Source organism: Loxodonta africana, chromosome 12 (assembly GCF_030014295.1).
Source record: "Loxodonta africana isolate mLoxAfr1 chromosome 12, mLoxAfr1.hap2, whole genome shotgun sequence".
Taxonomy (NCBI): Eukaryota; Metazoa; Chordata; class Mammalia; order Proboscidea; family Elephantidae; genus Loxodonta; species Loxodonta africana.
This window is the reverse complement of record NC_087353.1, coordinates 95,022,196-95,044,796: the sequence shown is the minus strand read 5'-3', so window position 1 is coordinate 95,044,796 and position 22,601 is coordinate 95,022,196. Positions and strand designations below refer to the sequence as shown.

Here is a 22,601-nt window from a genome sequence, read left to right as displayed (position 1 = left end):
CCCCCTAAGCTTCTCATCTGACTTTGAGTCCCAGTTTTCAGTTTAGTCACACATAGATAATTCTTTCAAATTGCACAAAGCTCAAAGTAGATATCTCATTAAGGTAAACTATTTTTTGCTTCAAAGAAGACTTTAGGGGATATTTTTGGCTTAAAGTTTAAAGACTATCTCAAAGCGATAGTTTCTGAAGCCTCAGTGGCTTCAGAAATTCTAGCCTCCATTGAGTATTTGAAATTCTGTTCCGCATTCTTCTCCCTTTAGAACAGGCATGGTAGCTGGGCACCATCCAGTTCTTCTGGTCTCGTGGCAAAGGGGCTACTGATCATGGAGGTAACCAGAGACAATTGATCTCAACCCAACCCCACCCCCACTCTCTGTCCATTCCCCGATCTCTGACCTATTGTCTTCTTCTATTTTCTTCACCGAATTTATCACCATCTGAATTTATCTTGCACATTTATTGGTTTACTTGTTCATTGCCTGTCTGCCTCCTCCCACCCAGGAGCAGCTACACAACAAGCAAAGGTAGCACACTCATGAACTTGTCCTCATTCCCAACCATCACAACAGTAATGAAAGCTCCTTGAGAACAGAGTCCTGGTCTAGCTGTCCACAACTATATCCCTGACACCTAGCATGACTACGATCTGGTCTACTCTAGATAATCAATAAAGAGTTGCTGAAAGTATGGAGGTCAGGCCACTTTGCACATATTATGTAATTTCAAGGCATTCTTAACTATTCCAAATTTTAATTCATGCCTTCCTAAGTAGGTCTTTGGATGCAGGATTTATATTTTGCCCTGTTCCTTTGAGATTCTGGAGTCAACATCTGCTGTCTGATAACACGTTTTCAGTAGTCCAAGGACCTCAGCATCAGGCCTTCTGGGAACACTCTAGGGTTTAGATTCAGACTTAAACAGTGATATTAAGAATCCAGAATTGTTGGCCACATGGAGGCTCCCAGGCAACATCACCTTGTTGGGCAAGGCACTGTCGATCTCCTCTTGAAGTTTCTCTTGCACCTCGGGGTGAGTGGCGAGGTTATAAGCTATGAAGCTGAGGGTTAAACTTGAGGTCTCAAATCCAGCAAAAATAAAGATGATGCTTTGAGCAGTAATCTCTACGTCCGTCAAAGCTTTGAGGAAAGAAACAAAATTGCTCCATGAACAGATGTATCGGCAACAGACCAGATTCTGGGAACCTCCCTGGTCTGTGGACCTAAAGAGAAGTTTCCTATGGTATGTTTCTGACTATTTGGCCACAGGAATTTTACTGTCCCTCTTCCATTCTTGTGAAATGCCAATTTGAGAAAGAAGAAAGAAGCTGGGAAGGAAGTTCTTAACAGCACACAGTGAACTATGAGCAACCATCCATAAAGTTTAGCTGGTGAAGGCTCCTATGAGAAGAGGGTAGTAGAAAGAGATCAAAGGCTAACAGGATTTTGTGGTCTGGAGACTAGAGATAATGAAAGCCAACCTCTTCATTTTACAGATGAGAATGATGATGCCAGAGGCAAGAGGTGACTCAGCCAAGGTCATGGTGAAGTAGAAGCTGAGCCAGATCTTTTAATATGAGGTAGGTTTTTAATAGGATCCTGGGTGGTGCAGTTAGGTGCTCAACTACTAGCCAAAGCTTGACAGTTTGATCACACCCAGAAGCACCTCAGAAGACAGGTCTGGCAGTCTACTTCCAAAAGGTCACAGCCTTGAAAACCCTATGGAGCAGTTCTACTCTGCACACATGGGGTCTTCAAGAGTCGGAATCAACTCCACAGTAACTAACAGCAACAACAACATGTTTTTAACAGAAGAACCTGGTATTTATAGCTGGTAATGTAGTGACTTGTTCTCGGAAATTGCTAGTGGTCTCTTAGAGGCAGGCGTCGAAGATGGTCTCAAGTCAGCCTGGAGGCAAGACCCTGAGTACCTCTAGGGTATTACCTTTAGGGAAGTGGTTTGACTTGCTGGATTCCAGGCTGACTGTGGCCTGGGAATCGATCATTAGCTGTAGCAAATCCACACGGTCCTGGAACAGAGAGCCAGAGAAGGGAGAAAGTGAGGCCGACACAGCCCAAATGCGACTTGAGTCTTAGAAGCACTCATGGCTCCCACAAGAAGAGAGGCCACTCTTGTGGTTTCCAAGCTTTAGCCTGTGTCACATTTGGGAACTTGTCCGAACAAAACCAGAAGGCAGTCACCTCCTGCTCTGGTCTGCATCCCGCCCACTCCCACCTCCCACTCCATTCATTTATAGAGCTAGCCTTGGGCAAAAATACTAAAATAGGAATCTCTAAAATTATGCTTATGTCCAAATTATATTTTTAGATGTACGTACATTTTTGAAAATTCAAAAACGTTGTACAGTGACTCATAATCTAATACATAAAGATATGTGTGATTGTGCTATAGCATTTTTGTGTGTTTCTTTCTAGTCTTTTCTCAAGGATTGCTTACGTACATAAGCTCACACTCTGTACAATGTTGTATTTTGGTATTTTTCACCTAGCATTGTGGTTAGAACATTTCTCCATGCCCTAAGAAATTCTTCAGCACATAGGTTCCTATACCTGTGTAAGATTCCGTCATATGAGTATGCCACCATTTATATCACTCTTCTTTTGGTTCTAATTTTTTTTTTTTTGCCAGTAATACTCCAATAAACAAAATTTCTTGAGAATCTTTTTGTACATAGTTCTAATTATTATATTGGAATAAGTGAATGGATTTTTTTTTTTTTTTTTTTGTAGTGGAATCCCCAGGTTAAAGGGTGGGAATCATTAAGACTTCTGATCCATATTGCCTGTTTTCTAGAGAGTTTGAACAACTGTGTAGTCCCACTAATGGGGCCCATACCTCCGATTCTTACCAACATAACATACTATTATTTTTAAATTCTAATTTGATAGGAAAATAAACTATGATCTTCTTTTACTCCACTTTTTTGGTTACTAATGACTGGACGGCAGTGGGTTTTTGGTGGGTAATGAGGTTTAAGGTTTTCCCATATGTTTATTTGCGTTTGTGTTTCCTCTTTTATGAATGTCTTTGTAAGTTTCTTATTGAATTTTTCTTCTTTCAAATTAAGTTAGTGACCCTTCATTTGTCATCTTTGCTACAAACATTTTGCCCAGCTTCATATTTGCATTTTCAATAAATAAAAATTGTCCTTAAGTTCCTTTCTTTTCCCTCTTCGAGGACTTCTTTACTTCTTCAGACTGGGATTCCATATGCTCCCTTCTTCCTTACCACAAAGTGTCATGTTTGGGTAAAACAAAACAAAACCCAAATCAGTTGCGATCCATTCAATTCCGACTCATGGGAGCATCATGTGGGTCAGAGTACAGCTGTGCTCCATAGGGTTTTCAATGGCTGTGATCTTTAGGAAGTAGATTGCCAGGCTTTTATTCTGAGGTGCCTCGGATGGATTCAAACTACCAACCTTTTGGTTAGTAGCCAAGGGCTAATCCATTGTGCCACCTGTGCTTCTCCCATGCTTGGGCTATTGTTGTTGTTAGGTGCCATCCCGTTGGTTCTGACTCATAGCTACCCTATGTACAACAGAACAAAACACTGCCCAGTCCTCCACCATCCTCATAATCGTTGTTTTACTCGGTCCCATTTTTGCAGCAACTGTGTCAGTCCAAGTCATTGAAGGTCTTCCTGTTTTACCATGATCCTCTACTATGTATGATATCCTTCTCCAGGGACTGGTCCCTCCTGATAACATGTTCAAAGTATGTGAGACTAAGTCTTGCTATCTTAGTTTTTAATGAGCATTCTGGCTGTACTTCTTCCAAGACAGTTTTGTTCGTTCTTCCAGCAGACCATAGTATATTCAATATTCTTCACCAACATCATAATTCGAAGTTGGCTGTTCTTCAGTCTTCCTTATTCATTGTCCAGCTTTCACACGCATATGAGGTGATTGAAAACACTATGGCTTGGGTCAGTCGCACCTTAGCCCTTAAAGTGACACCTTTGCTTTTTGACTCTTTAAAGAGATCTTTTACAGCAGATTTGCCCAATGTGATGCATCTTTTGATTTCTTGACTACTGCTTCCATGGCCATTGGTTGTAGTTCCAAGTAAAATGAAATCCTTGACAGCTTCAATCTTTTCTCTGTTTATCATGATGTTGCTTATTGGTCCAGTTGTGAGGATTTTTGTTTTCTTTATATTGAGGTGTAATCCATACTGAGGTATGTGGTCTTTGATTTTCATCAGTAAGTACTTCAAGTCCTCTTCACTTTCAGCAAGCAAGGTTATGTCATCTGCATATTGCAGGTTGTTAATGAGTCTTCCGCAAATCCTGATGCCCCATTCTTCTTCATATAGTCCAGCTTCTCAGATTGTTTTCTCAGCATACAGATTGAATAAGTGTGGTGAAGGATACAACCCTGATGCACACCTTTCCTGATTTTAAACCACACAGTAACATCCTTGGTCTGTTCGAATGACTGCCTCTTGGTCTATGTACAGGTTCTGCATGAGCATAATTGTTCTGGAATTCCCATTCATCATAATGTTGTCCATAATTTCTTATGATCCACATGGTAGATTAGCCTTTGCATAGTCAATAAAACACAGATAAACATTTTTCTGGTATTCTCTGCTTTCAGCCAAGATCCATCTGACATCAGCAATGACATCCCTTGTTCCACATCCTCCTCTGAATCTGGCTTGAATTTCTCTGTTGATGTACCATTACAACTGCTTTTGAATGATCTTCAGCAAAATTTTACTCGTGTGTGGTATTAATGATATTGTTTGATAATGTCCACATCTTGTTGAATCACCTATCTCTGGAATAGGTACAAATATGGATCTCTTCCAGTCAGTTGGCCAGGTAGCTGTCTTCCAAATTTCTTGTCATAGAAGAGTTAGCACTTCCAGCACTGTATTCGTTTGCTGAAACATCTCAATTGGTATTCTGTCAATTCCTGGAGCCTTACTTTACATCAGATTGGACCTCTTCCCTCAGTACCATCGGTTCTTGATCATAGTCTACCTCTTGAAATGGTTGAACATTGACCAGTTCTTTTTGGTACAGTGACTCTGTATTCCTTCCATCTTCTTTTGATGCTTTCTGTATCGTTTAGTATTTTCCCCGTAGAATTCTTCAGTATTGAAACTCCAAGCTTGAATGTTTTCTTCCGTTCTTTCAGCTTGAGAAAAGCTGAATGTGCTCCTACCTTTTGGTTTTCTATCTCCAGGTCTTTGCACATTTCATTATAATACTTTACTTTGTCTTCTTGAGCTGCCCTTTGAAATCTTCTGTTCAACTCTTTTACTTCATCATTTCTTCCTCTTGCTTTAGCTACTCGACATTTAAGAGCAAGTTTCAGTCTCTTCTGACATCCATTTTGGTCTCTCTTTCTTTCCTGCCTTTTTAATGACCTTTTGCTTTCTTCAAGTATGATGTCCTTGATGTCATTCCACAACTCTTCTGACCTTTGTTCATTAGTGCTAAGTATGTCAAATCTGCTCTTGAGATGGTCTCTAAGTTCAGGTGGGATATACTAAAGGTTGTATTTTGGCTCTCGTGGACTTGCTCTAATTTTCTTCAGCTTCAACTTGAATTTGCATATGAGCAACGGATGGTCTATTCCACAGTAGGCTCCTGGCCTTGTTTTGACTGATGATATTGAGCTTTTCCATCATCTCTTTCCCTTCCTCTTCAATTTGTCACTCCCAGCATAGTAGATCATATGATTGTCTGATTCAAAATGGACAATACCAGTCCCTTTCAGCTCACCAATGCCTAGGATATTGATGTTTATGTGTTTCATCTCATTTTTGATGACCTCCAATTTTCCTAGATTCTTACTTCATACATTCCACTTTCTGATTATTAATGATCTCATTTTGAGTCATGCCACATCAGTAAACGAAGGTTCCAAAAGCTTGACTGCATTCACTTCATTGAAGTTGACTCCATTTTGAGGAGGCAGCTCTTACACAGTCATATTTTGAGTACTTTCCAACCTGAGGGGCTCATCTTCAATCACTATATCAGACAATGCATGCTTGGGTAGGTTCTATAAATATGTTTATGTTGAGGAATCCTGGGGCAGTGGGGAAACATCAGGGACCTGGAGCCTCCAAGACTTGAATTCAAATATTGCCCCTCTACTTGCTTGCCGTATAAGTTTGGGCAGGTCATATAATTTATCTGAGCAATGAATAAACTTGTACAGCAAGGTCAATTTGGAGATGAAATGATATAACAGTGTGAAAACTGCTAGCAAAACACCTGCATCCCTAAGGACACGTGAAAGTTATTTTTCTCAGTGAGAAATTTGTTCATTGGAGCATTACTGGCTAGATAAAAAAAATTAGAATCAAAAGAACAGTTATAAATGATGGCATACTAGTATAATGGAAGCTTATATATAGGTATTGTAAACTGTATGTTGAAGAATTGCTTCAGTTGCTGTCGATTCCAGCTCCTGGCAACTTCAGATATGACAGAGTAAAACTGTTCTCCATAGGGTTTCCAATGCTGTGATCTTTTGGAAGTAAATTGCCGGGCATTTCTTGCAAGGCTTTTCTGAGTGGATTTGAACTGCTAACCTTTTGGTAATAGCCCAGTGCTTAATTTGTTAGGACATGGGAAAATGTCATAAGAAGTTATTCTTTTCTCATAATGTGATAGAAATGACTGGAAATGGGTTAATGAATCACTCCACGAAAGGACATGCGCGTTTAAATAATGGACCACAATCTAAGTCTAGAGAAGGACAGTCAAGCGGTAAGTGACGGGAATCGGTGGCAGGCTGGGGTAAGAGATCCAGTGGTGAAATCTCTTAGGTCTTAGATTATTGCTTTCAGAGCAAACACTGAATGATGTCACAGGTACTACATACAAACCAACTCCACAACTCAACCTACCCTAGAGCCAAGTGTTTTTGTTCTTCCATACGTAACCCCCTCTATCTGTTCTTGGTCAACATTTGATAAATGAGAGAACCTGGGGCTGAAGACATGTCCATTCCTCTCAACTAACACGATTAGGTCCAGGAACATTGACTTTGAGTATTTCTGAGAAGTCAGGAATCTCGACTGTCTGGGTTTAGCTTAGTCTGTCACAGGTGTTTGAGAAAGTCAGAAGTTGAACCCCTGTCTCCTCAATTTTTCTGCCTTGCTCTACCAGCCTACCTTTCCACTGGGTACCAACAGAGGGGTACAGTCCACCTGGCCACCATCTTGTCTCGATCTTTATTTACAACAAAACCCTTCCTACAAAAGGGGCAGGGGTTATGTCCACTTGTTTCTTGCTTAATCTAACATCACAAAAACCCACCTTCAACTCTAGACTATCCAACTCTGTGTCCTGCTTCTCTGCTTCTTGGCCTACTACCCCTGAAACTGCTGGAATTCTACCTAAATCATTAGTGTACCCTGAGCCACTCGAATTCTACCAGAATCATTAACATTTAGGTCAGTTCTAGAGACTTAGATAGTTCTTAGATAGTTGACCCAACCCTCAAAGCATGTAGTTTGAACTAAACAGATATGCAAGAACCACCCAGGCGGACGTGCCTCTGTGATCTCAGATTGGTGTCTGGATAATGGAGTTAGTGGAGCCTGGTACATGAGGTGCCCTGGGCTTACACTGCGTCCACTTGCTTGCCGTTGCTCCTTAAGACGCTGGGTTACATTCACAAAGAAGTCCAACTCCTTCCTGGAAAGCAGAGTCACATTCATCCTTTCCAGCAATGGTACAAGAAAAGGGAACAACCCTAAGGGAAGTGAGAGAAAGGAAAACATCAGTAGGCTCCAAGCAGGGCCACCCAGAACAGAATCCAAACCCCATATGGAACCCATGGGACCTTGGGTTGGGCAGCAAAAAAAAAAAAAAGAAAAAGCTATTAGGGAGTGAGATTTCTGAAGCCACTCCCACCTCCCCAAAAGAACAGAATATGGATAACTCTGCTTAAAAAAAGAATAAAAAAAAGAATAGTCGCCATTAATTAAGTGCTTAACATGTGCTCTGAGGCAAGGGCTTTACATGCATTGCCTCATTCAGTACTCAAATCTCAGAGGTCATTTCCATTATTATATACATTTTTAAGGATGAAGAAACTGAGGTGAGAACTTGCCCAAGGTCACACAGTGAGAAAGAGGCAGGGCTGGAACTCCAGCCCAGCCTGAGTCTAAAGTTTACCCTGGGAGCATTACACCTCTTATGGCCTCTCCCACGTATGTTGCTTTTAAGCACAATTCTCATGTCCGTGACATACCAGAATGACAAGCTACCTGGGCTTAAATAGGGTCTTGGCAAGGTAAGAATGCGAGCCAACACGAAAAAGCTCTGGAAGTAAAGAGGTCTGTCAAGACGAACATGCTATTGATGAAATGCTTGTACTGTCCTAACAGCCTCCTCACTCACCAGAGAAAAATGCCTCTTATCAACAGAACAGGCATGCTCTTCTGCACCTAGGGGTGTGCAGAACAATCCATAGTGGAACGGAAAAATAGTCTTCAAAACTTCTCTCTACATCATTTTTATTTCATCCTTAAAAAACATCTACTTGGGTGTATGTTTAATTATGTACATAATATATTTGCATGGTCACTCATATGCATGCTTCATCAATAAATAAATACACAAATAATTGTGATGCATGCTCCAAAAAAATTGTTGCTCATGTGGTTGTGCGATCGGAAGAGCTAGGAGACCCTCGAATATACTAGGGTTGTGTAGTAAGGATTTGCTGTATTTTAAAATGATTTTAAATCTACTTTTGCAAAATCATACTGTAGTAAATGGAGAAATTTTTCTAGTGATGCAGACAGTCTCTTGTGTTTATTCATTCCCTCTCATACACCTTAGCTCATTTGACCCTCTCGCAACCCCGTGGGAGGAGCCATGGAGGGCAAAGTACTGGGAAACGTGACATGTTCAAAAAAACTGACAAGGGTCAAAGCTGAGTGTGTTGATGTTGCCTTTTGATGGGGTAAGAGGTCTTTGTACCTGTTAGGAAGATCAGGGGGCTCAGAAAACTGACGGAGACCGCCTTCTTAACACAGCGTAGAATAATATCATCGGGGTTATTGATGGAATCAGTGTCTATACCAAAGGAAGTGCTGGTGATGACATCCAGACTGTAGGCTCCAAAAATCCTGGATTGGAAAAGATGACTTAAAAATGTAAGGAAATGAAACAGAGTTAGCAAAGCTTTCAAGAGCCAACTCATGAGTCCTAAGTCCAGCACAGTGTCGGACTCACTGGGCAAACAAGAAGAATAAACCAAACTTCCTACCATCACTGAGCACCTGCAGTGTAAGGGTTCTGCTGGGTACAGTGAAGACATGGACAATAAAATTATGAAATGAACATCAAAGAATCCATTAGAGAACAACTAAGCTCTCATCTGCAGTGTGCTAATTGTCTGCTTTTCCAACAAACAGACAAAGAAGGAATGAATCATGAAGGTTAGCCATTAGAAAGGGGTTCGAGGAAGAGGGAAAATATGAGTCTGGCCTTAAAAGTGGAAAAGAATTTAGATAAGTGAAAAGAACAAGAGAGCATGGTGAGCATCACTTGTCATAGAGAAATGCAAATTAAAGACACAATAAGATACCTCTACACACCCACCAGAATGACTAAAATGAGAATGACTGACAATATTAAGTGTTGGCAGGGATGAGAAACAACTGGAAGTCTAACATGTTACTGGCATGAATGCAAAATAGTACTGTACCTTTGGAAAACAGTTATATAGTTTCTACCAAAGCCAATCACATGCAGACCCTATGACCCAGCAATTCCACTCCTGAGAATATACCCCCCAGAAAATGAGTGCTTATGTCCACCAAAACATATACACAAGAATATGCATGGCAGCTTTAGTCATAACAGCTCAAAATTGGAAATTCTCAAGAATTAATCAACAGTAGAATGAATAAATAAATTCTGTTAAATTCATAGAAGGAAAAACTAACAATAATGAAAACAAATGAACTACAACTACACCCAACATGGATACACCCAACATTAATTTTACAGGCATAATGTTGAACAAAAGGTGCCAGAAACAAAAGACTACTACTACATGATTATTTTTGTATAAAGCTTAAAAAGAGGTAAAACTTATCTAGAGTGATAGCAGTGGAGGAGTAGTACCCTGGCAGTACCCTGGCAAAGGTGTGGGCAGGAACACAAGGGAGCCTTCTGGAATGCTGGAAATATTCTATATCTTAATCTGGTTGATGTTTGCACAGGTGAGCCACTGTTGTTGTTGGGTGCCATTGATTTGGTTTCAACTCAGAGACTCCATATGACAGAGAAGAACTGTCCTACAGGGTTTTTTAGGCTGTAATCTTTATGGCAGCATATCGTCTTTCTCCCATGAAGATGCTGGGTGGGTTTGAACTGCCAACTTTTCAGTAAACAGCTGGGCACTTTAACCACTGCGCCACCAGGGCTCCTTTGCAGGTGAGTAGCTATGTAAAAATTCACCAAAGTGTACACTTAAGAGCTGCGTAGTTTCTCATTCTTACAACCTCTTCCACAAGGCATCTTTGTAAAATATGCATCTTTGTAAAAACCTTTGTCCAAGACGTCTTTCTGTCCCCATCCCAGCCCATCACTAGGGAAAATGCTTTGAAATGATCAGTATTCCAAAGCAAAACTGTCCTTCCCTCAAAGCTTCATTGAACAAGATGGAGATTTTGAAATATGTAGATTTATTTTGTTTCTAAAAACAATGCCCTGTACTTGATGGCACTGAGGGAGTTGTCCAATGCCAAAGTTGAAAGTTGCTTTAACACTCAGATAACCATGTGCAGCAGCTACAGCAATTCAGCACATATCTGTGGTGTCAGAGGACAAAGAGAAACCAGAAGACCCTTGCCAAGAACACAGAAAGTAGGGCCAGCAGGGCTCCTCTCCTTTTGCCAATTGTTTACAGAAGAGAGGAAAGAGAGGTTGAAAAGGGCTGAGTAGGGGCATCAAGTCTGAAACGAACAGAAGCCGCTCAGAAAATACTCAGATGTTGAATGAATGAAGGGAGATGATGCAGATGGTGTCAAAGGCTCCCTCTATGTTTTCCCTCCTTTCTGCTAAGCAGCCTGGAGCCAATACTGTGTAAATAGTCCAAGTTGCAGGGCTTGTCATTCATTGCCCTTCAGCTTTTAGTTCTCACCCTTGGCCTCCCTCAAGGCCATCCCACTGTCCCCCTGTAGACACATTCCTATCCCTTCCTCATCTCCAGTCAATGCTGCCTCTGAGAAATGAGCTTCCATTTATTCTTTCTAAAATGCTAGGCCTACCTGGGGGAGGAGGGATGAACGGATGCTGCTAGGGGAAAGAAGGGTTTGTATTTTAATAGGAATCTGATCTTGGCTCAGTTCTTTGAGGGATGAAAGACTTCCAGCCTGGAAGGCCCAGCGTCTGGGTAGCCACACAGGTTCCAGCTAGTATAGCCAGACCTGCCTTTCCGTTCCATGGCCTGGCCTGCAGGTGCAAGGAGTAACCCACGACTGAGGCTTTGCGTCATCATTCTAATGCTAGTAAAACCTTCCCGTACTTTTTTTTATACCTGTTCTAAATTCATTTAGGCTCTGGGCCTTTTAGCCCATGCTGATAAGGTACGGGACTGGGAAAAGCTAATGGGGCTTGTCTTGCTTCATACTGTCGTTTTTAGGTGCTGTCCAGTTGATTTCAACTTATGATGAGCTCATGTGACAGAGTAGAACTGCCCCATGCGATTTTGTTTGTTGTATTAGTTATTGGAACAGATTGCCAGTTCTTTCTCCCAGGGAGCTGGTGGGTGGGTTGGAACCACCAACCTTTCAGTTAGTAGCAGAACCCTTAACTGTTGCATCACCAGGGCTCCTTTGCTTCCTACTACCATCTTTTATAAAAGGGAGATAAGAACATCCTGAATATTTATGCCTGGGCTCCTAGCCAAAGCCCCATACATTCATCTTGCTCTGACCCTGAGACACCATGAAGAGGCTAACTTGTCTCCATTCCTCCAGGAGGGCCATACTCACTCGCTCACATTGACCACCTCATCCTGAGCCACTTTCTTCTCAATGTTTTTCATCAGAATGTCTCCATGGTGTTTGATGAGGGGAAACATCTGGAGAACAATGATAGCCATTTGCATTCAGTCATTGGTGTATCCAGAGAAACCAAAACAAAAAAAAAAAAAACCCTATTGCCATCAAGTTCATCCCTACTCACGGGTGACCCTATGTGTTACAGAGTAAATCTGTACTCCATAGGATTTTCTTGGCTGTAATCTTTACAGAGGCAGATTGACAGGTCTTTTTTTTCATGGAGCCACTTGTTCAGGGAGCCAACCGTTCAGTTAGTAGTTAGAGTGCAAAATGTTTGTGTCACCCAAGAATGAAACCAGCACCAAAAGAAACTCTTGGGTATATCTACTGTAAAAAACACATTGCTATCAAGTTGATCCTGAATCACAGCGACCCTATAGGACAGAGTAGAACTGCCCCATAGGGCTTCCAAGGAGTGGCTGGTGGATTCGAACTGCTAACCTTTTGGTTAGCAGCCAAACTCTTAAACATTGGGCCATGAAGACCTCCATTAATCAGAACTGTTGAAGCAAAGGAGGACTCAGGTTAGTTAAAAGAGGAGGGGGTGTTCTGATTAATAAGATGGGCTTTTGTTTCACTGTGGTTCTTAAAATGTTTCTGATGGTTGACTTGACTTCCTTGCCTTTGTAAGTTGTGTCCATGAGTACATATCTTTCTTGGATATGGGACTTAAGAACCATTTTAGTTTTAACAATCACCATGCAGGAGAGGAAATTGGCTTGAGTTCTAGATGGAAGGATAGTCTTGGTCTGGTGGGAAATGCTTAACAATGGCTCTCCAAGTGCAAAAGCCCTGATCTGTGGTGTTTACCAATTTCCCTGGTGTAAATACTTCCACCATGGCTAATTTCAAGCTACCAATGTGATGTCCCAACATGGAGCTGCAAAGAGATGTGTACAGTTGACTTTCACAAGTGGTACAAGCTGGGTGTACTTCTCCCAGAGAGACTTTATTTTAAATCCCGCTATGAATTTATTCTGCTGTCATCTGGCCCCTTTTGCCTAGAAGCCAAGTACAGATAAAAATCTAGCCAAATTGAAAGTTTCAGTTTGTTTCTGTCTAATGAAAATTTGCAATAGTACAAATTTTGTCTTATCCTTCAAGATGCTGGAGATTTTACAAGGACTATCCAAGAAGAAAGCTAATTGTGGAGCTTGCAGTTTTAAATTTCTTCTAAAAACTTGTTTGGACTGAACATTGTGGCTCCTACTCACCTTCCCACTCCTTGTTTCCCTTAAGGAAGTATTCTGCTTCTCTCCCAGTGTTAGAGGGCTCTTTTTCCCTGTACTTCCACACCTTAAATTCCTTTCTCATGAGAGAATCTGCTATTAAAATGCTTTCCAGAAGATTCTGTGAGCTCAGCACAGGAACCTCTTCTCAGTGTGGCCAGAGACCCAAGACTCTCCTCTTTTCCTGGCTCCAAGGAGGAGAAGGGGAAACCCTGTGTGGTCATTCCCACTGCAGGCTTCCTCGTGTCCCTGGAATCTGAGCCTACGATTACCGAAACACCCCTGCCCCAGGTCCCCAGGGATTAACGGGTAAACAAGATACTCACAAAGAGAGAGAATGTTGTCACTATACTTGTATCTGGACACTTGAGTTCTGTGACCTACTTTCTCTTCTCTGCTTCTTAATGGTACTGATATATGTATGCCTAAACCACAGAGCGCAAATGGTTAACTTGCTTGGCTGCTAACTGAAAAGTTGGAAGTTCAAATCCACTCAGAAGTGCCTTGGAAGAAAGGCCTGGCAATCTACTTTTGAAAAATCAGCCATTGAACACCCTATAGAGCACAGTTCTACTCTGACACTCATGTGGTCCCCATGAATTGGAGTTGACTCAATGGCAACTAGTTAAACCATGTTGCTACACATATTATTGATATAATGGTGTTGCTCTAGTTTACCTATAAGCTAAGAATTTAAGAGAATTTGAAATCAGGTGTTTAACTTCCCCTGAAAGAAGGAGGTGTTATATCAATATTTATCAATGGCTGAGTCTGCCACTAGAGTGTAAAATGGCATTTTATGCACACTGTTTATCACTCAACAAGAGGCACATGGTAAATCTGTACTGAAGAAAGACAGGAAGGAAGGGAGAGAGGGAGAAAATGAGAGCATAGAAGGAATAGAAGAGGAGAGGACAGAAAGATAGAAAGAAGAGAGGAAGGAAGGACAGAAGGAAAGGAGAGAAGGAGGAAGAGAACCCAATGATGGAAAAGAGGAAGAGCTTCAAGACCCAAGATCCTGGCCCCCTCCCCACCTGCCAAGGCACCTTCCTTCCCCCTGCTCTTCATGGCTCTGAGCCCCCTGGGCCCAGCCTTCCTCCTGCTCACTTTTGGGGGTTGTCTTGCCCACGCTTACCTCCTTGAGCTTCCCGCTGGAGAAGGTTGGGGAGATAATGGCCCTAATCCGCTTCCACATCTCATCCTCTACCTCAGTGATGGCCAATTTCAGATTTCCACTTAAAGCCAAGTTCTAAAGAGGATTAAATGAATGAAAACAGGCATAGTTTGGGAGTTTATCCAAGGGAGGATTAGACACATTAGCAAAAAACTAAAAAAAAAAAAAAAAAAAAATCAATCAGATACTGTGTGACATTGCCTCTTTCTAGAGTGTTCAGCAGGGAGATGCAAAGGTGGGCTGTCGGGGAGAGGCACAAGGTATCAGCAGGTTTGGGGTGGTGTGCTGAGTCTTTGCCAGAGTCAAGGTGAGAAAGATAATTAGGCATGAATGTTTCTGAATGATTAGTTTTTAGTCTAATACTACACACTGGAGAGAAGATTGTTGAAATCTTGTATGAAGAGTGGATCACACTCCCCCACCCTGTTTGAAATGTGAGAAGACTCAGGCACGTAAAGGGCCTGCATTATGCCAGGGTCACAAGGCCAGTTTGAGCCAAAAATGGGACTAAAGATCAAATTTGGAACCTTTGCCACTAATAATAGATTGAGAAGAGTAGACGAGAACTTTCCAGAAAATTGGGGCCGAGCATGTTTCGGCACTGTTTAATGTTGGTATGACTGTGCTGAGGGTGAATGGAAGGGTGATTACAAAATTGATTAAAACATGCTCTTGGCTCTAGAGATACCAAAGAGTTAATCTCCAATGGTGGCATTGCTGTTATTATGACAGGTAGAACTGAGAGATATTTGGACAGGAACGCAGCCAAGATCTCTCAAATCCCCCTTGCATGAGATACTGCCAGTTGGCAAGGGGGCAAGGGTCTCTAATCCATCATTATCATTCAGATCCTAGCCCTCCATGGCATATGGCTATTTTAACTTTTCAAAAGGATAAATGATACTGCTTTAGATACCACCATTGGATATTGTAATTTCCACATTAACTGTCTTTATTTTCGAAAATCACCACCGGTTCTCAGGCAACTGACCAACCTCTTCAATTCTGACATGATTTTAAAGAGTTGAAGAGTATTTTTCAAAGCCCTCAGAACAGGAAATGCAAATATGAATATGCAAAAGAGCTTCAAGCATGTTAACTCATAATTCTTTCTTATCTTGACGTTTAGAGCAAAGGAAAGGAAATCACCAGTGCAGAAAGCCCAAGCTGAACTCGCTTGCTCTCAAGGACACGCATGTAAGAAGTAAGCTCTCATTAGAACCTACCCGTCGGTTGGTAAAAGCGGTGTAGAACTCTTTGACAAGAACCGTCTTGATGAGATCAGGATCCAGGATGGCCAGGATAGGCTGTCTGCCTTCATATAGGCTGTCGCAGATGTCAATACCCAAAACAAGACAAGAGGTAAAGAGTCTACAAGAGGTAGACTATATCTTTTTTTATTTATTTTTCACTTGTAAAATTTAGTGATTTCAATTACATTAATCACATTGTGTAAGCACCACCAATCATTATGGCCAAATTATCCATCACCATAAACAGACACTCATTGATCCCTCAACAACGACTCCCTCTGGTTGTGGTTGTTGTTGTTGTCTTGTGCCCTGGATCCTATTCTGACTCATGGCGACCCATGTGTTACAGAGTAAAATTGTTCCGTAGGGTTTCCTTGGCTGTAATCTTTATGGAAACAGATCACCAGGCCTTTTCTTCCACGGTGTTGCTGAGCAGGTTCCAACCACCAACTTTTTGGTTAATAGCTGAGTGCAAACCGTGCCAGCCAGGGTAACCACTGTTAACAATTTGGTCTCTATGCATTTGCCTGCTATAGATATTTCATATAAGTGAGATCATTCAGTATTTGTCCTTTTGTGATTGACTTAATTCACTATTTAAAACATGTCTCCCAACCCACAGTTTCCTGGTTAGCAATCTTGGCTTTTTGGTTATTTTCTTTCTAGGAACTTTATTATTAAGCAACACACCCCTTCCCCCCCCTTTCGCTTTTCCCCTTATTGCTTAAATAAAAATCTGAGTATCTAACTACAAGGATAAAGCCTAATATTATTTTTTTCACTATTTCACACCTACCTATCACCCAGCTTTTTATCAAGCACCGTATCTTTCAGCCATGTTGAAATCTTTAGCCCTTATTGTGCACAGAATATTCTGGAGTCTTTTTCCTTCATTCTGCTTTGGGAAATGCAATCTTAAGAGTTCCTTTTGAATCGATTTTGACAAATGTGACTGCCACCACCCAAAATGTGATATAGAACATCCCCTCACCCATCTCCCCACACCAAGACCATGTTGTGTATATTCCTTCAGGTTTAGCTTCCTTTGCCCAAAACAGCATTGGTGAAATTCGTGCACACTGGTGTGAGTATCCATAGTTTGTTTCTTCTTATTGCAGAGTAGTAAGTGTTTCATGGCATGGATATGCCACAGTTCCTTTACCCACTTCTGCTGAGCATTTGGATTATGAATAAGGATGTTGTTATGGATTGAATCGTGTTCCCCAAAAAGACATGTCAAAGTTCTAGCCCTTACACCGGTGAATGAGACCTTGTTTGGGTATGTATAGGTTTTTCTATACCCAAATGTGATCAGTTTGATGTGATCAGTTAACAAGGTCATACCAGAGTAGGGTGGGCCCTAATCCCTTCTGAGTGGTGTCTTATAAAAGGGGAGAACAGAGACAGAGTTGCACAGGGAGAAGATGCCATGTGAAGACACATCTACAAGCATCAAAGAAACGCCAAGTGTTGCCAATAGAAGCTCTGAAAAGAATATGGAACAGCTCCTCTCTCAGGACCCTCAGAAGGAATCGACATGGCCAATACCCTGATTAGGATTTCTAGCCTCCTGAAAAATAAATTTCTGTTTTTTAAAGCCACTCACTTTTTGGTATTTTGTTATGGCAGCCCTAGAAAACCCAGACAGCTGCTATGACCATTCTAGTACAAGTCTTTTTGTGGACACATGTTCTTACTTCTCTTGGGGTGGAATTGCTGGGCCATAGACTAAACGTATGTTTAACTTTAGAAAAGTACTGTCAAACCATTCTTTAAAGTGGTTGCGCCATTTTACACTCGCACTGGCAATGTATGAGAGTTCCAGTTGCTCTATGTCCTCATCAATACAGTTGTCAAGATTCTACTCTGATATTAGTTCCTCCAAGAAGATTTCAGAAGGGTGAGTCCTTGTCTTATGCCTGATTCAGGACCCTGAATGCATAGTTGTGGCCCAAATACCGGCTGATTAATTTTCAAGTGGACTAGGATATTGAAATGCCCCCCAATCCACTATGTGGGTGATCGTTGTGAAGGTCGGGGTGTTAGACGACAAAGATGACAGGGGACACTGAGGCCTTGCTGCCTCATTTTCCAGGCTGGCTGATGGGTTGGACATTTATCCAGCATGGTGCTGCTCCAAAGAGAAGGCTCCAGCTGCCTTACCTTCCTGTGGGGGTGGGAGAGGGCTTAATTGTGAGAGTCTTACCCCCATATTTTGCCATATTTCTTAGAACATTCCAGATCAAATTCTAACATTCCCTGAAGAAGAAGAAAGTCTGTTAGACAGGTGATAAAAGGGCTGTACATAAAATGCTGTGTAATTACTGCGTAGACACCTCAAGGGCCCTTCTCCATCTCCCTGTCCATTGTTTCCCAAGTGATATGATTTTACATGTACACGCACAAATATTTGATCTGTTAACTATTTTAAGGTAAATTAGAAAAATATATTTTTTATTGTAGGTATGTAAGTATAAACCAAACGAAACCTGTTGCCATCGAGTTGATTCTGACTCATAACAAGCCTACAGGACACAGTAGAACTGCCCATAGGGTTTCCAAGGATCAGTTGATGGATTCAAACTGCTGAACTTTTGCTCAGCAGCCATAGCTCTTAAACACTGCACCACCAGGGCTACTATATAACTATAAAAAAAAAAATAGCACATAAAATTCAGAGTTTCTAAGGTATGGTTTCTTAAGATCAAGCTGTATTGATTTACTCTGGTGTTACATGGCGGAACTGTGCTCCACAGGGTTTTCTTGGCTGAGATCTTTACTGAAGCAGATGGCCAGGACTTTCTTCTGTGGACCCAATGAATGGGTTTGAACCACTAACCTTTCGGTTACTAGTCAAGCACACACCGCTGGAGCATGACTTGATGGCAACGGTTATATTGATTTAAGTAAAAAACAAACAAAAAAACGGGGGGGTTGGTGTAAAGAAAATCATTAAGTAAATAATGGTAGAGGTGGTATTTGGATATGGGCAAACATGGTGGAAACGGTACCTGAAAGTCAAAAGTTTAGACATTGGACTAGCTCCAAATCCTGACCATCTAAGAAAGGAGACCACTAAGGGATTTAAACCTGATAAAATTTAAGGCCTGATAAAATTCCCACCCAGGGATGGACAGAAATCCCAGAAAGCCAAGTGTTCTACTCTACCACTTTTCAACCTGAAAAATCAGCGCTGTTTGCATCTATTTCTCCAAATTAGTCCACTAAGTGGAACTTAGCTGCAAGGGGCAGATTTATCATGGCAACAATCTCCACGCTACTGCTTCGTCCATCTGGTGCTGAGATTGCTGTGGGATATGGGAATGAAATCTCATCTCCCCAGAGGACAGGGGGAAGACATTGCTCCCAGGAAATTTAAAAAGGGAAACCCAGACATTCCATGGTGCGAATCCATCTGAGCCAGGGGCTTATGAAAAATTATTTCCACCTTCAGCCCGTCAAACCTCCTGTGGAGACTGCAGTAACAAGGCCCCTTAGCCTGGCCTTGGGTCTTGGTTTTAGTCTTTCTTCTTCCATGTCTTCCTAACTCTACCTCTTAAGTTCAAGATGGGGCAAAAGAATTAGAATTAGTTGAACTGGATATGAGATTCCAAGTTCAGGGGGGCGGGAGGTGAGGAATAACTCCGACGCACACTCACCTTTCGGTATTCCAAATATGTCCCAATGAATGGCAGAGGCCTGGGTCCAGGAATACCCAGCTTCCTAAAAAAATTATATGGCCATATCCCATACCTGTGATGGAAAGAGAGGCTGAAAATGAAGATGCTCTGTCCGGTGGAACTTTCTGCCATGAAGGAAATGCTTCATATTGGTGCTGTTCAATGCAGTAGCCACTAGCCACATGCGACTACTGAACACCTGAAATGTCATTAGACTGAGGGCCTGAATCCATGTAAGGGCTAGTTAGTTGGTCAAATGAGCCAAAACACGCCTTCGGTCCACCTGTCTCATTTCTTCTTTTGCAGTGAGCGATGAGGGAAGGGGAGTCCTTGGATGGTGCAAGCAGTGAGTGTACTTGGCTTCTAACTGAAGCTAGAAGTTTGAGTTCACCCAGAGATGTGTTGGAAGAGAGGCCTGGTGATCTACTTTAGAAAAGTCAGTCATTGAAAGCCACATGTAACACGGTTCTACTCTGACACACATGGGGTCGCCATGGTACTACCTTGTTTTTAAAGTTGCCGTATGGATTTCTACAGTTGGATTGTTCTTGTTGTTGTCAGTTGCTGTCAAGTAGATTCCGACTCAAGGCAACCCATGTGTTACAAAGTAGAACTGCTCCAGAGGGTTTTTTTTTTTTTTTGCTGTCATCTTTACAGAAGCAGATAGCCAGGACTTTCTTCTGTGGAGGTGCTGGGTGGGTTTGAACATGCAACCTTTAGGTAAGCAGCCAAGTGTAAACAGCTTGTGCTACCCAGGGACTTGATGTCTAATTCCGGACGAAAAACATTGTCTCTGACCTACATGTCCTACTCATGTCACTTCTGACGTGATAGAGCTCCAAAACTTATGTGAAAGAGCAAGTTACAAAATAATTACATATGTATGATTTCTTCAGATTTTCTTTTTTAACATGTAATTGTGCTTTAGGTGAAAGTTTGCATAGCAAATTAGCTTTTCTATCAATGATTCTTACACTAAGTTTCCGTGACATAGGTTACAGCCCCTGCAGTGTGTTGGCATCCTCTTTATTTCCTCCCTGGGTTCCTTATTTCCATTAGTCCAGTTTCCCTGTCTGTCCCTGCCTTCTTATCTTTGCTTTTGGGCAAAATGTTGTCCTTTTGGTCTCTTATAGTTGATTGTTCTAAGGAGCACGTTTTTCACGAGTGTTATTGTTTGTTTTCTAGCCCAGACTATTATTTGGCTAAAAGATGGCCTTCTTGATACCTTCAGTTTCAAGTTAGAAGGTCCTCTGAGGGCAATAGTCTCGGGAGTTCCTCCCGTCTCTTTCAAACCAGTAAGTCTGGTGGATTTTCTTTCTTTTTTTTAATTTGAATTTTGTGCTACATTTTTAACCCCTTTCTAACCAGGACCTTCTACTGTGATCCTGGTCAGTGGCCTGTAATGGTAGCCAGGCACCATCTAGTTCATCTGGTCTCAGGTTAGAGGAGGCTGGGGTTCCTGTGAGCCATTAGTCCCTTGGTGCCAGTGAACATGATCTTATTTGGAAACAAGGTCTTTGAAAAGTGGGTCCTGTGTTGGGAATTCAAGCTTAGATGCCAGGCACTGGGTAGTGCCAGCCTGTGTGGAGTGGGCACCTGGGTACCCCATCCACCCATCCTGGGTATAACCCCAAGGCCCTACTCAGAGGGGCAGAAGCACCCCAGCCAGCTGAGCAGGTGTCCACAGATCAGGGCTTCCTCCTTCTTCCAGAGAGGAGTACCTCTATACACTCCTGCTTTTCCTCACCCAGTCCAGCTCCCACACCCTCCCCACCTCTCCTTACCCCATCCAGCCTGCCACAGCTTCCCACTGCTTCTTTGCCCCACCTACCAATCTCAGGGACCCAAATCTTAGGGATGTGGGCTCCCCCCACCCACCCCTTGTTAATCCCACATTGGATGGAGACTTCCCACTCCACCCTCCCACAAGAACCCAGAGTGGGAGAAAATGGTGAAGACTCACAGCAGCAAGAGGGCACCACAGGTCACCAGAAACACCCAGGTCTCTGCTCCCAGGCTGGGCAGAAAGGCCATGGCTAGGCTTGGGTCTGAGCCTCCAGCTGCAGAAGAACAGGTGTGCAAGGCAGCTCTGGGGGTTTTATTTACTTGGCTGCAGGTCACATGTGCCTCTGGGGCAGGCCTGCTGGGAGGCCTCTTGCACCATCTCCCTCTCTAACCAGGAGGAGGAGAAGGTTTGGGCACTCATTGACTCCCTGCAATAACATGTGTTTTGGTTTCAGAATGCTGGGCTAGTTCTGGAGCTGGTGAGCCCCAAGGTCACTAGTCGGCCCCCATGCAAGGCAGGACAACCTCTGAATTCTCAGATCTGCTCACCAGCTAGCCTGGGGGTTTAGCATGCAGGTCACACAGCCCCATGGCCAGCAATGCGCCTCCATCTGTCTCCTGGTTTGCATGAGCTCAAGTGCACTTGGGATGGGAGTCTTGCTTTCTAAGGAACTGCTCTCCTTGCAGCCCCCAGAGAACAGGACCATTGCCTGAGTTGGTCCTGTGTTTGCCCCTCTGCCTCCTCTCCAAGGTCTCCTCTTGCTTTCCAACTCCTTCTTTTCCTTGGAGAGGAGAAAAAAGATGCGAACCTTGGCCTCAGACTGAGAAACATTCCAGTTCAGACCCAGCCACTTACTGATGTGTGATCTTGGGAAATTTACTTAGCTCTTTGCATCTGTGTTCTTGTCTCTAATGAAAGCCAGTTGTCATCGAAACAAGTCTGACTTATGGTGCCCCTCGTGTGTGTTAGAGTAGAACTGTACTCCATAGGATTTTCAGTGGCTCCCAGGCCTTTATTTTGAGGCACCACCAGGTGAACTCAAAACTCCAACATTTGAGCTGTCTTGCTTTGGCACCATCACAGGTCCACATGGTAAAGACAAGACTTTGTGGTACGGATGTTCCACAGTCGGTTTAACCATTCACCTATTGAGGGACATTTTGGTTGTTTTGTATTTTAGCTATTACAAATACAGCTGTTGTGAACCGTTGTTTGCAGGTTTGGGTGCAGACATAAATTTTTCTCATTGGGATGAATGTCCAGGGTCCTATGGTAAGTTCATGTTTAGGTCATTTTTTGTTGTTGTTATATTTTGTAGTTCAAAACTTACATTAACTTTATTATAGCAATTCCATTTTTTTCCCCCGAGAATGTCATTTTTTTAAAACAATACTTTATTGTGTTTTC

General features: G+C 42.4%; 1 protein-coding gene across 1 annotated transcript in view; it reads right to left on the bottom strand.

Moving 5' to 3' along the window:
- Positions 1-21,442, bottom strand: part of LOC100658793 (cytochrome P450 3A9-like) — a 29,111-nt gene extending 7,669 nt beyond the window's left edge. Inside the window, exons 1-10 of the mRNA XM_003416599.1 lie at positions 21,372-21,442; positions 19,388-19,481; positions 17,935-17,987; positions 15,702-15,801; positions 14,437-14,550; positions 12,004-12,092; positions 8,978-9,126; positions 7,615-7,742; positions 1,943-2,027; positions 977-1,137 (exon numbers count right to left, since the gene is read on the bottom strand). Of these exons, the coding sequence (XP_003416647.1) occupies positions 977-1,137; positions 1,943-2,027; positions 7,615-7,742; positions 8,978-9,126; positions 12,004-12,092; positions 14,437-14,550; positions 15,702-15,801; positions 17,935-17,987; positions 19,388-19,481; positions 21,372-21,442 (1,044 nt within the window). The remainder of the gene's footprint in view (positions 1-976; positions 1,138-1,942; positions 2,028-7,614; positions 7,743-8,977; positions 9,127-12,003; positions 12,093-14,436; positions 14,551-15,701; positions 15,802-17,934; positions 17,988-19,387; positions 19,482-21,371) is intronic.
- Positions 21,443-22,601: the final 1,159 nt, after the last annotated feature.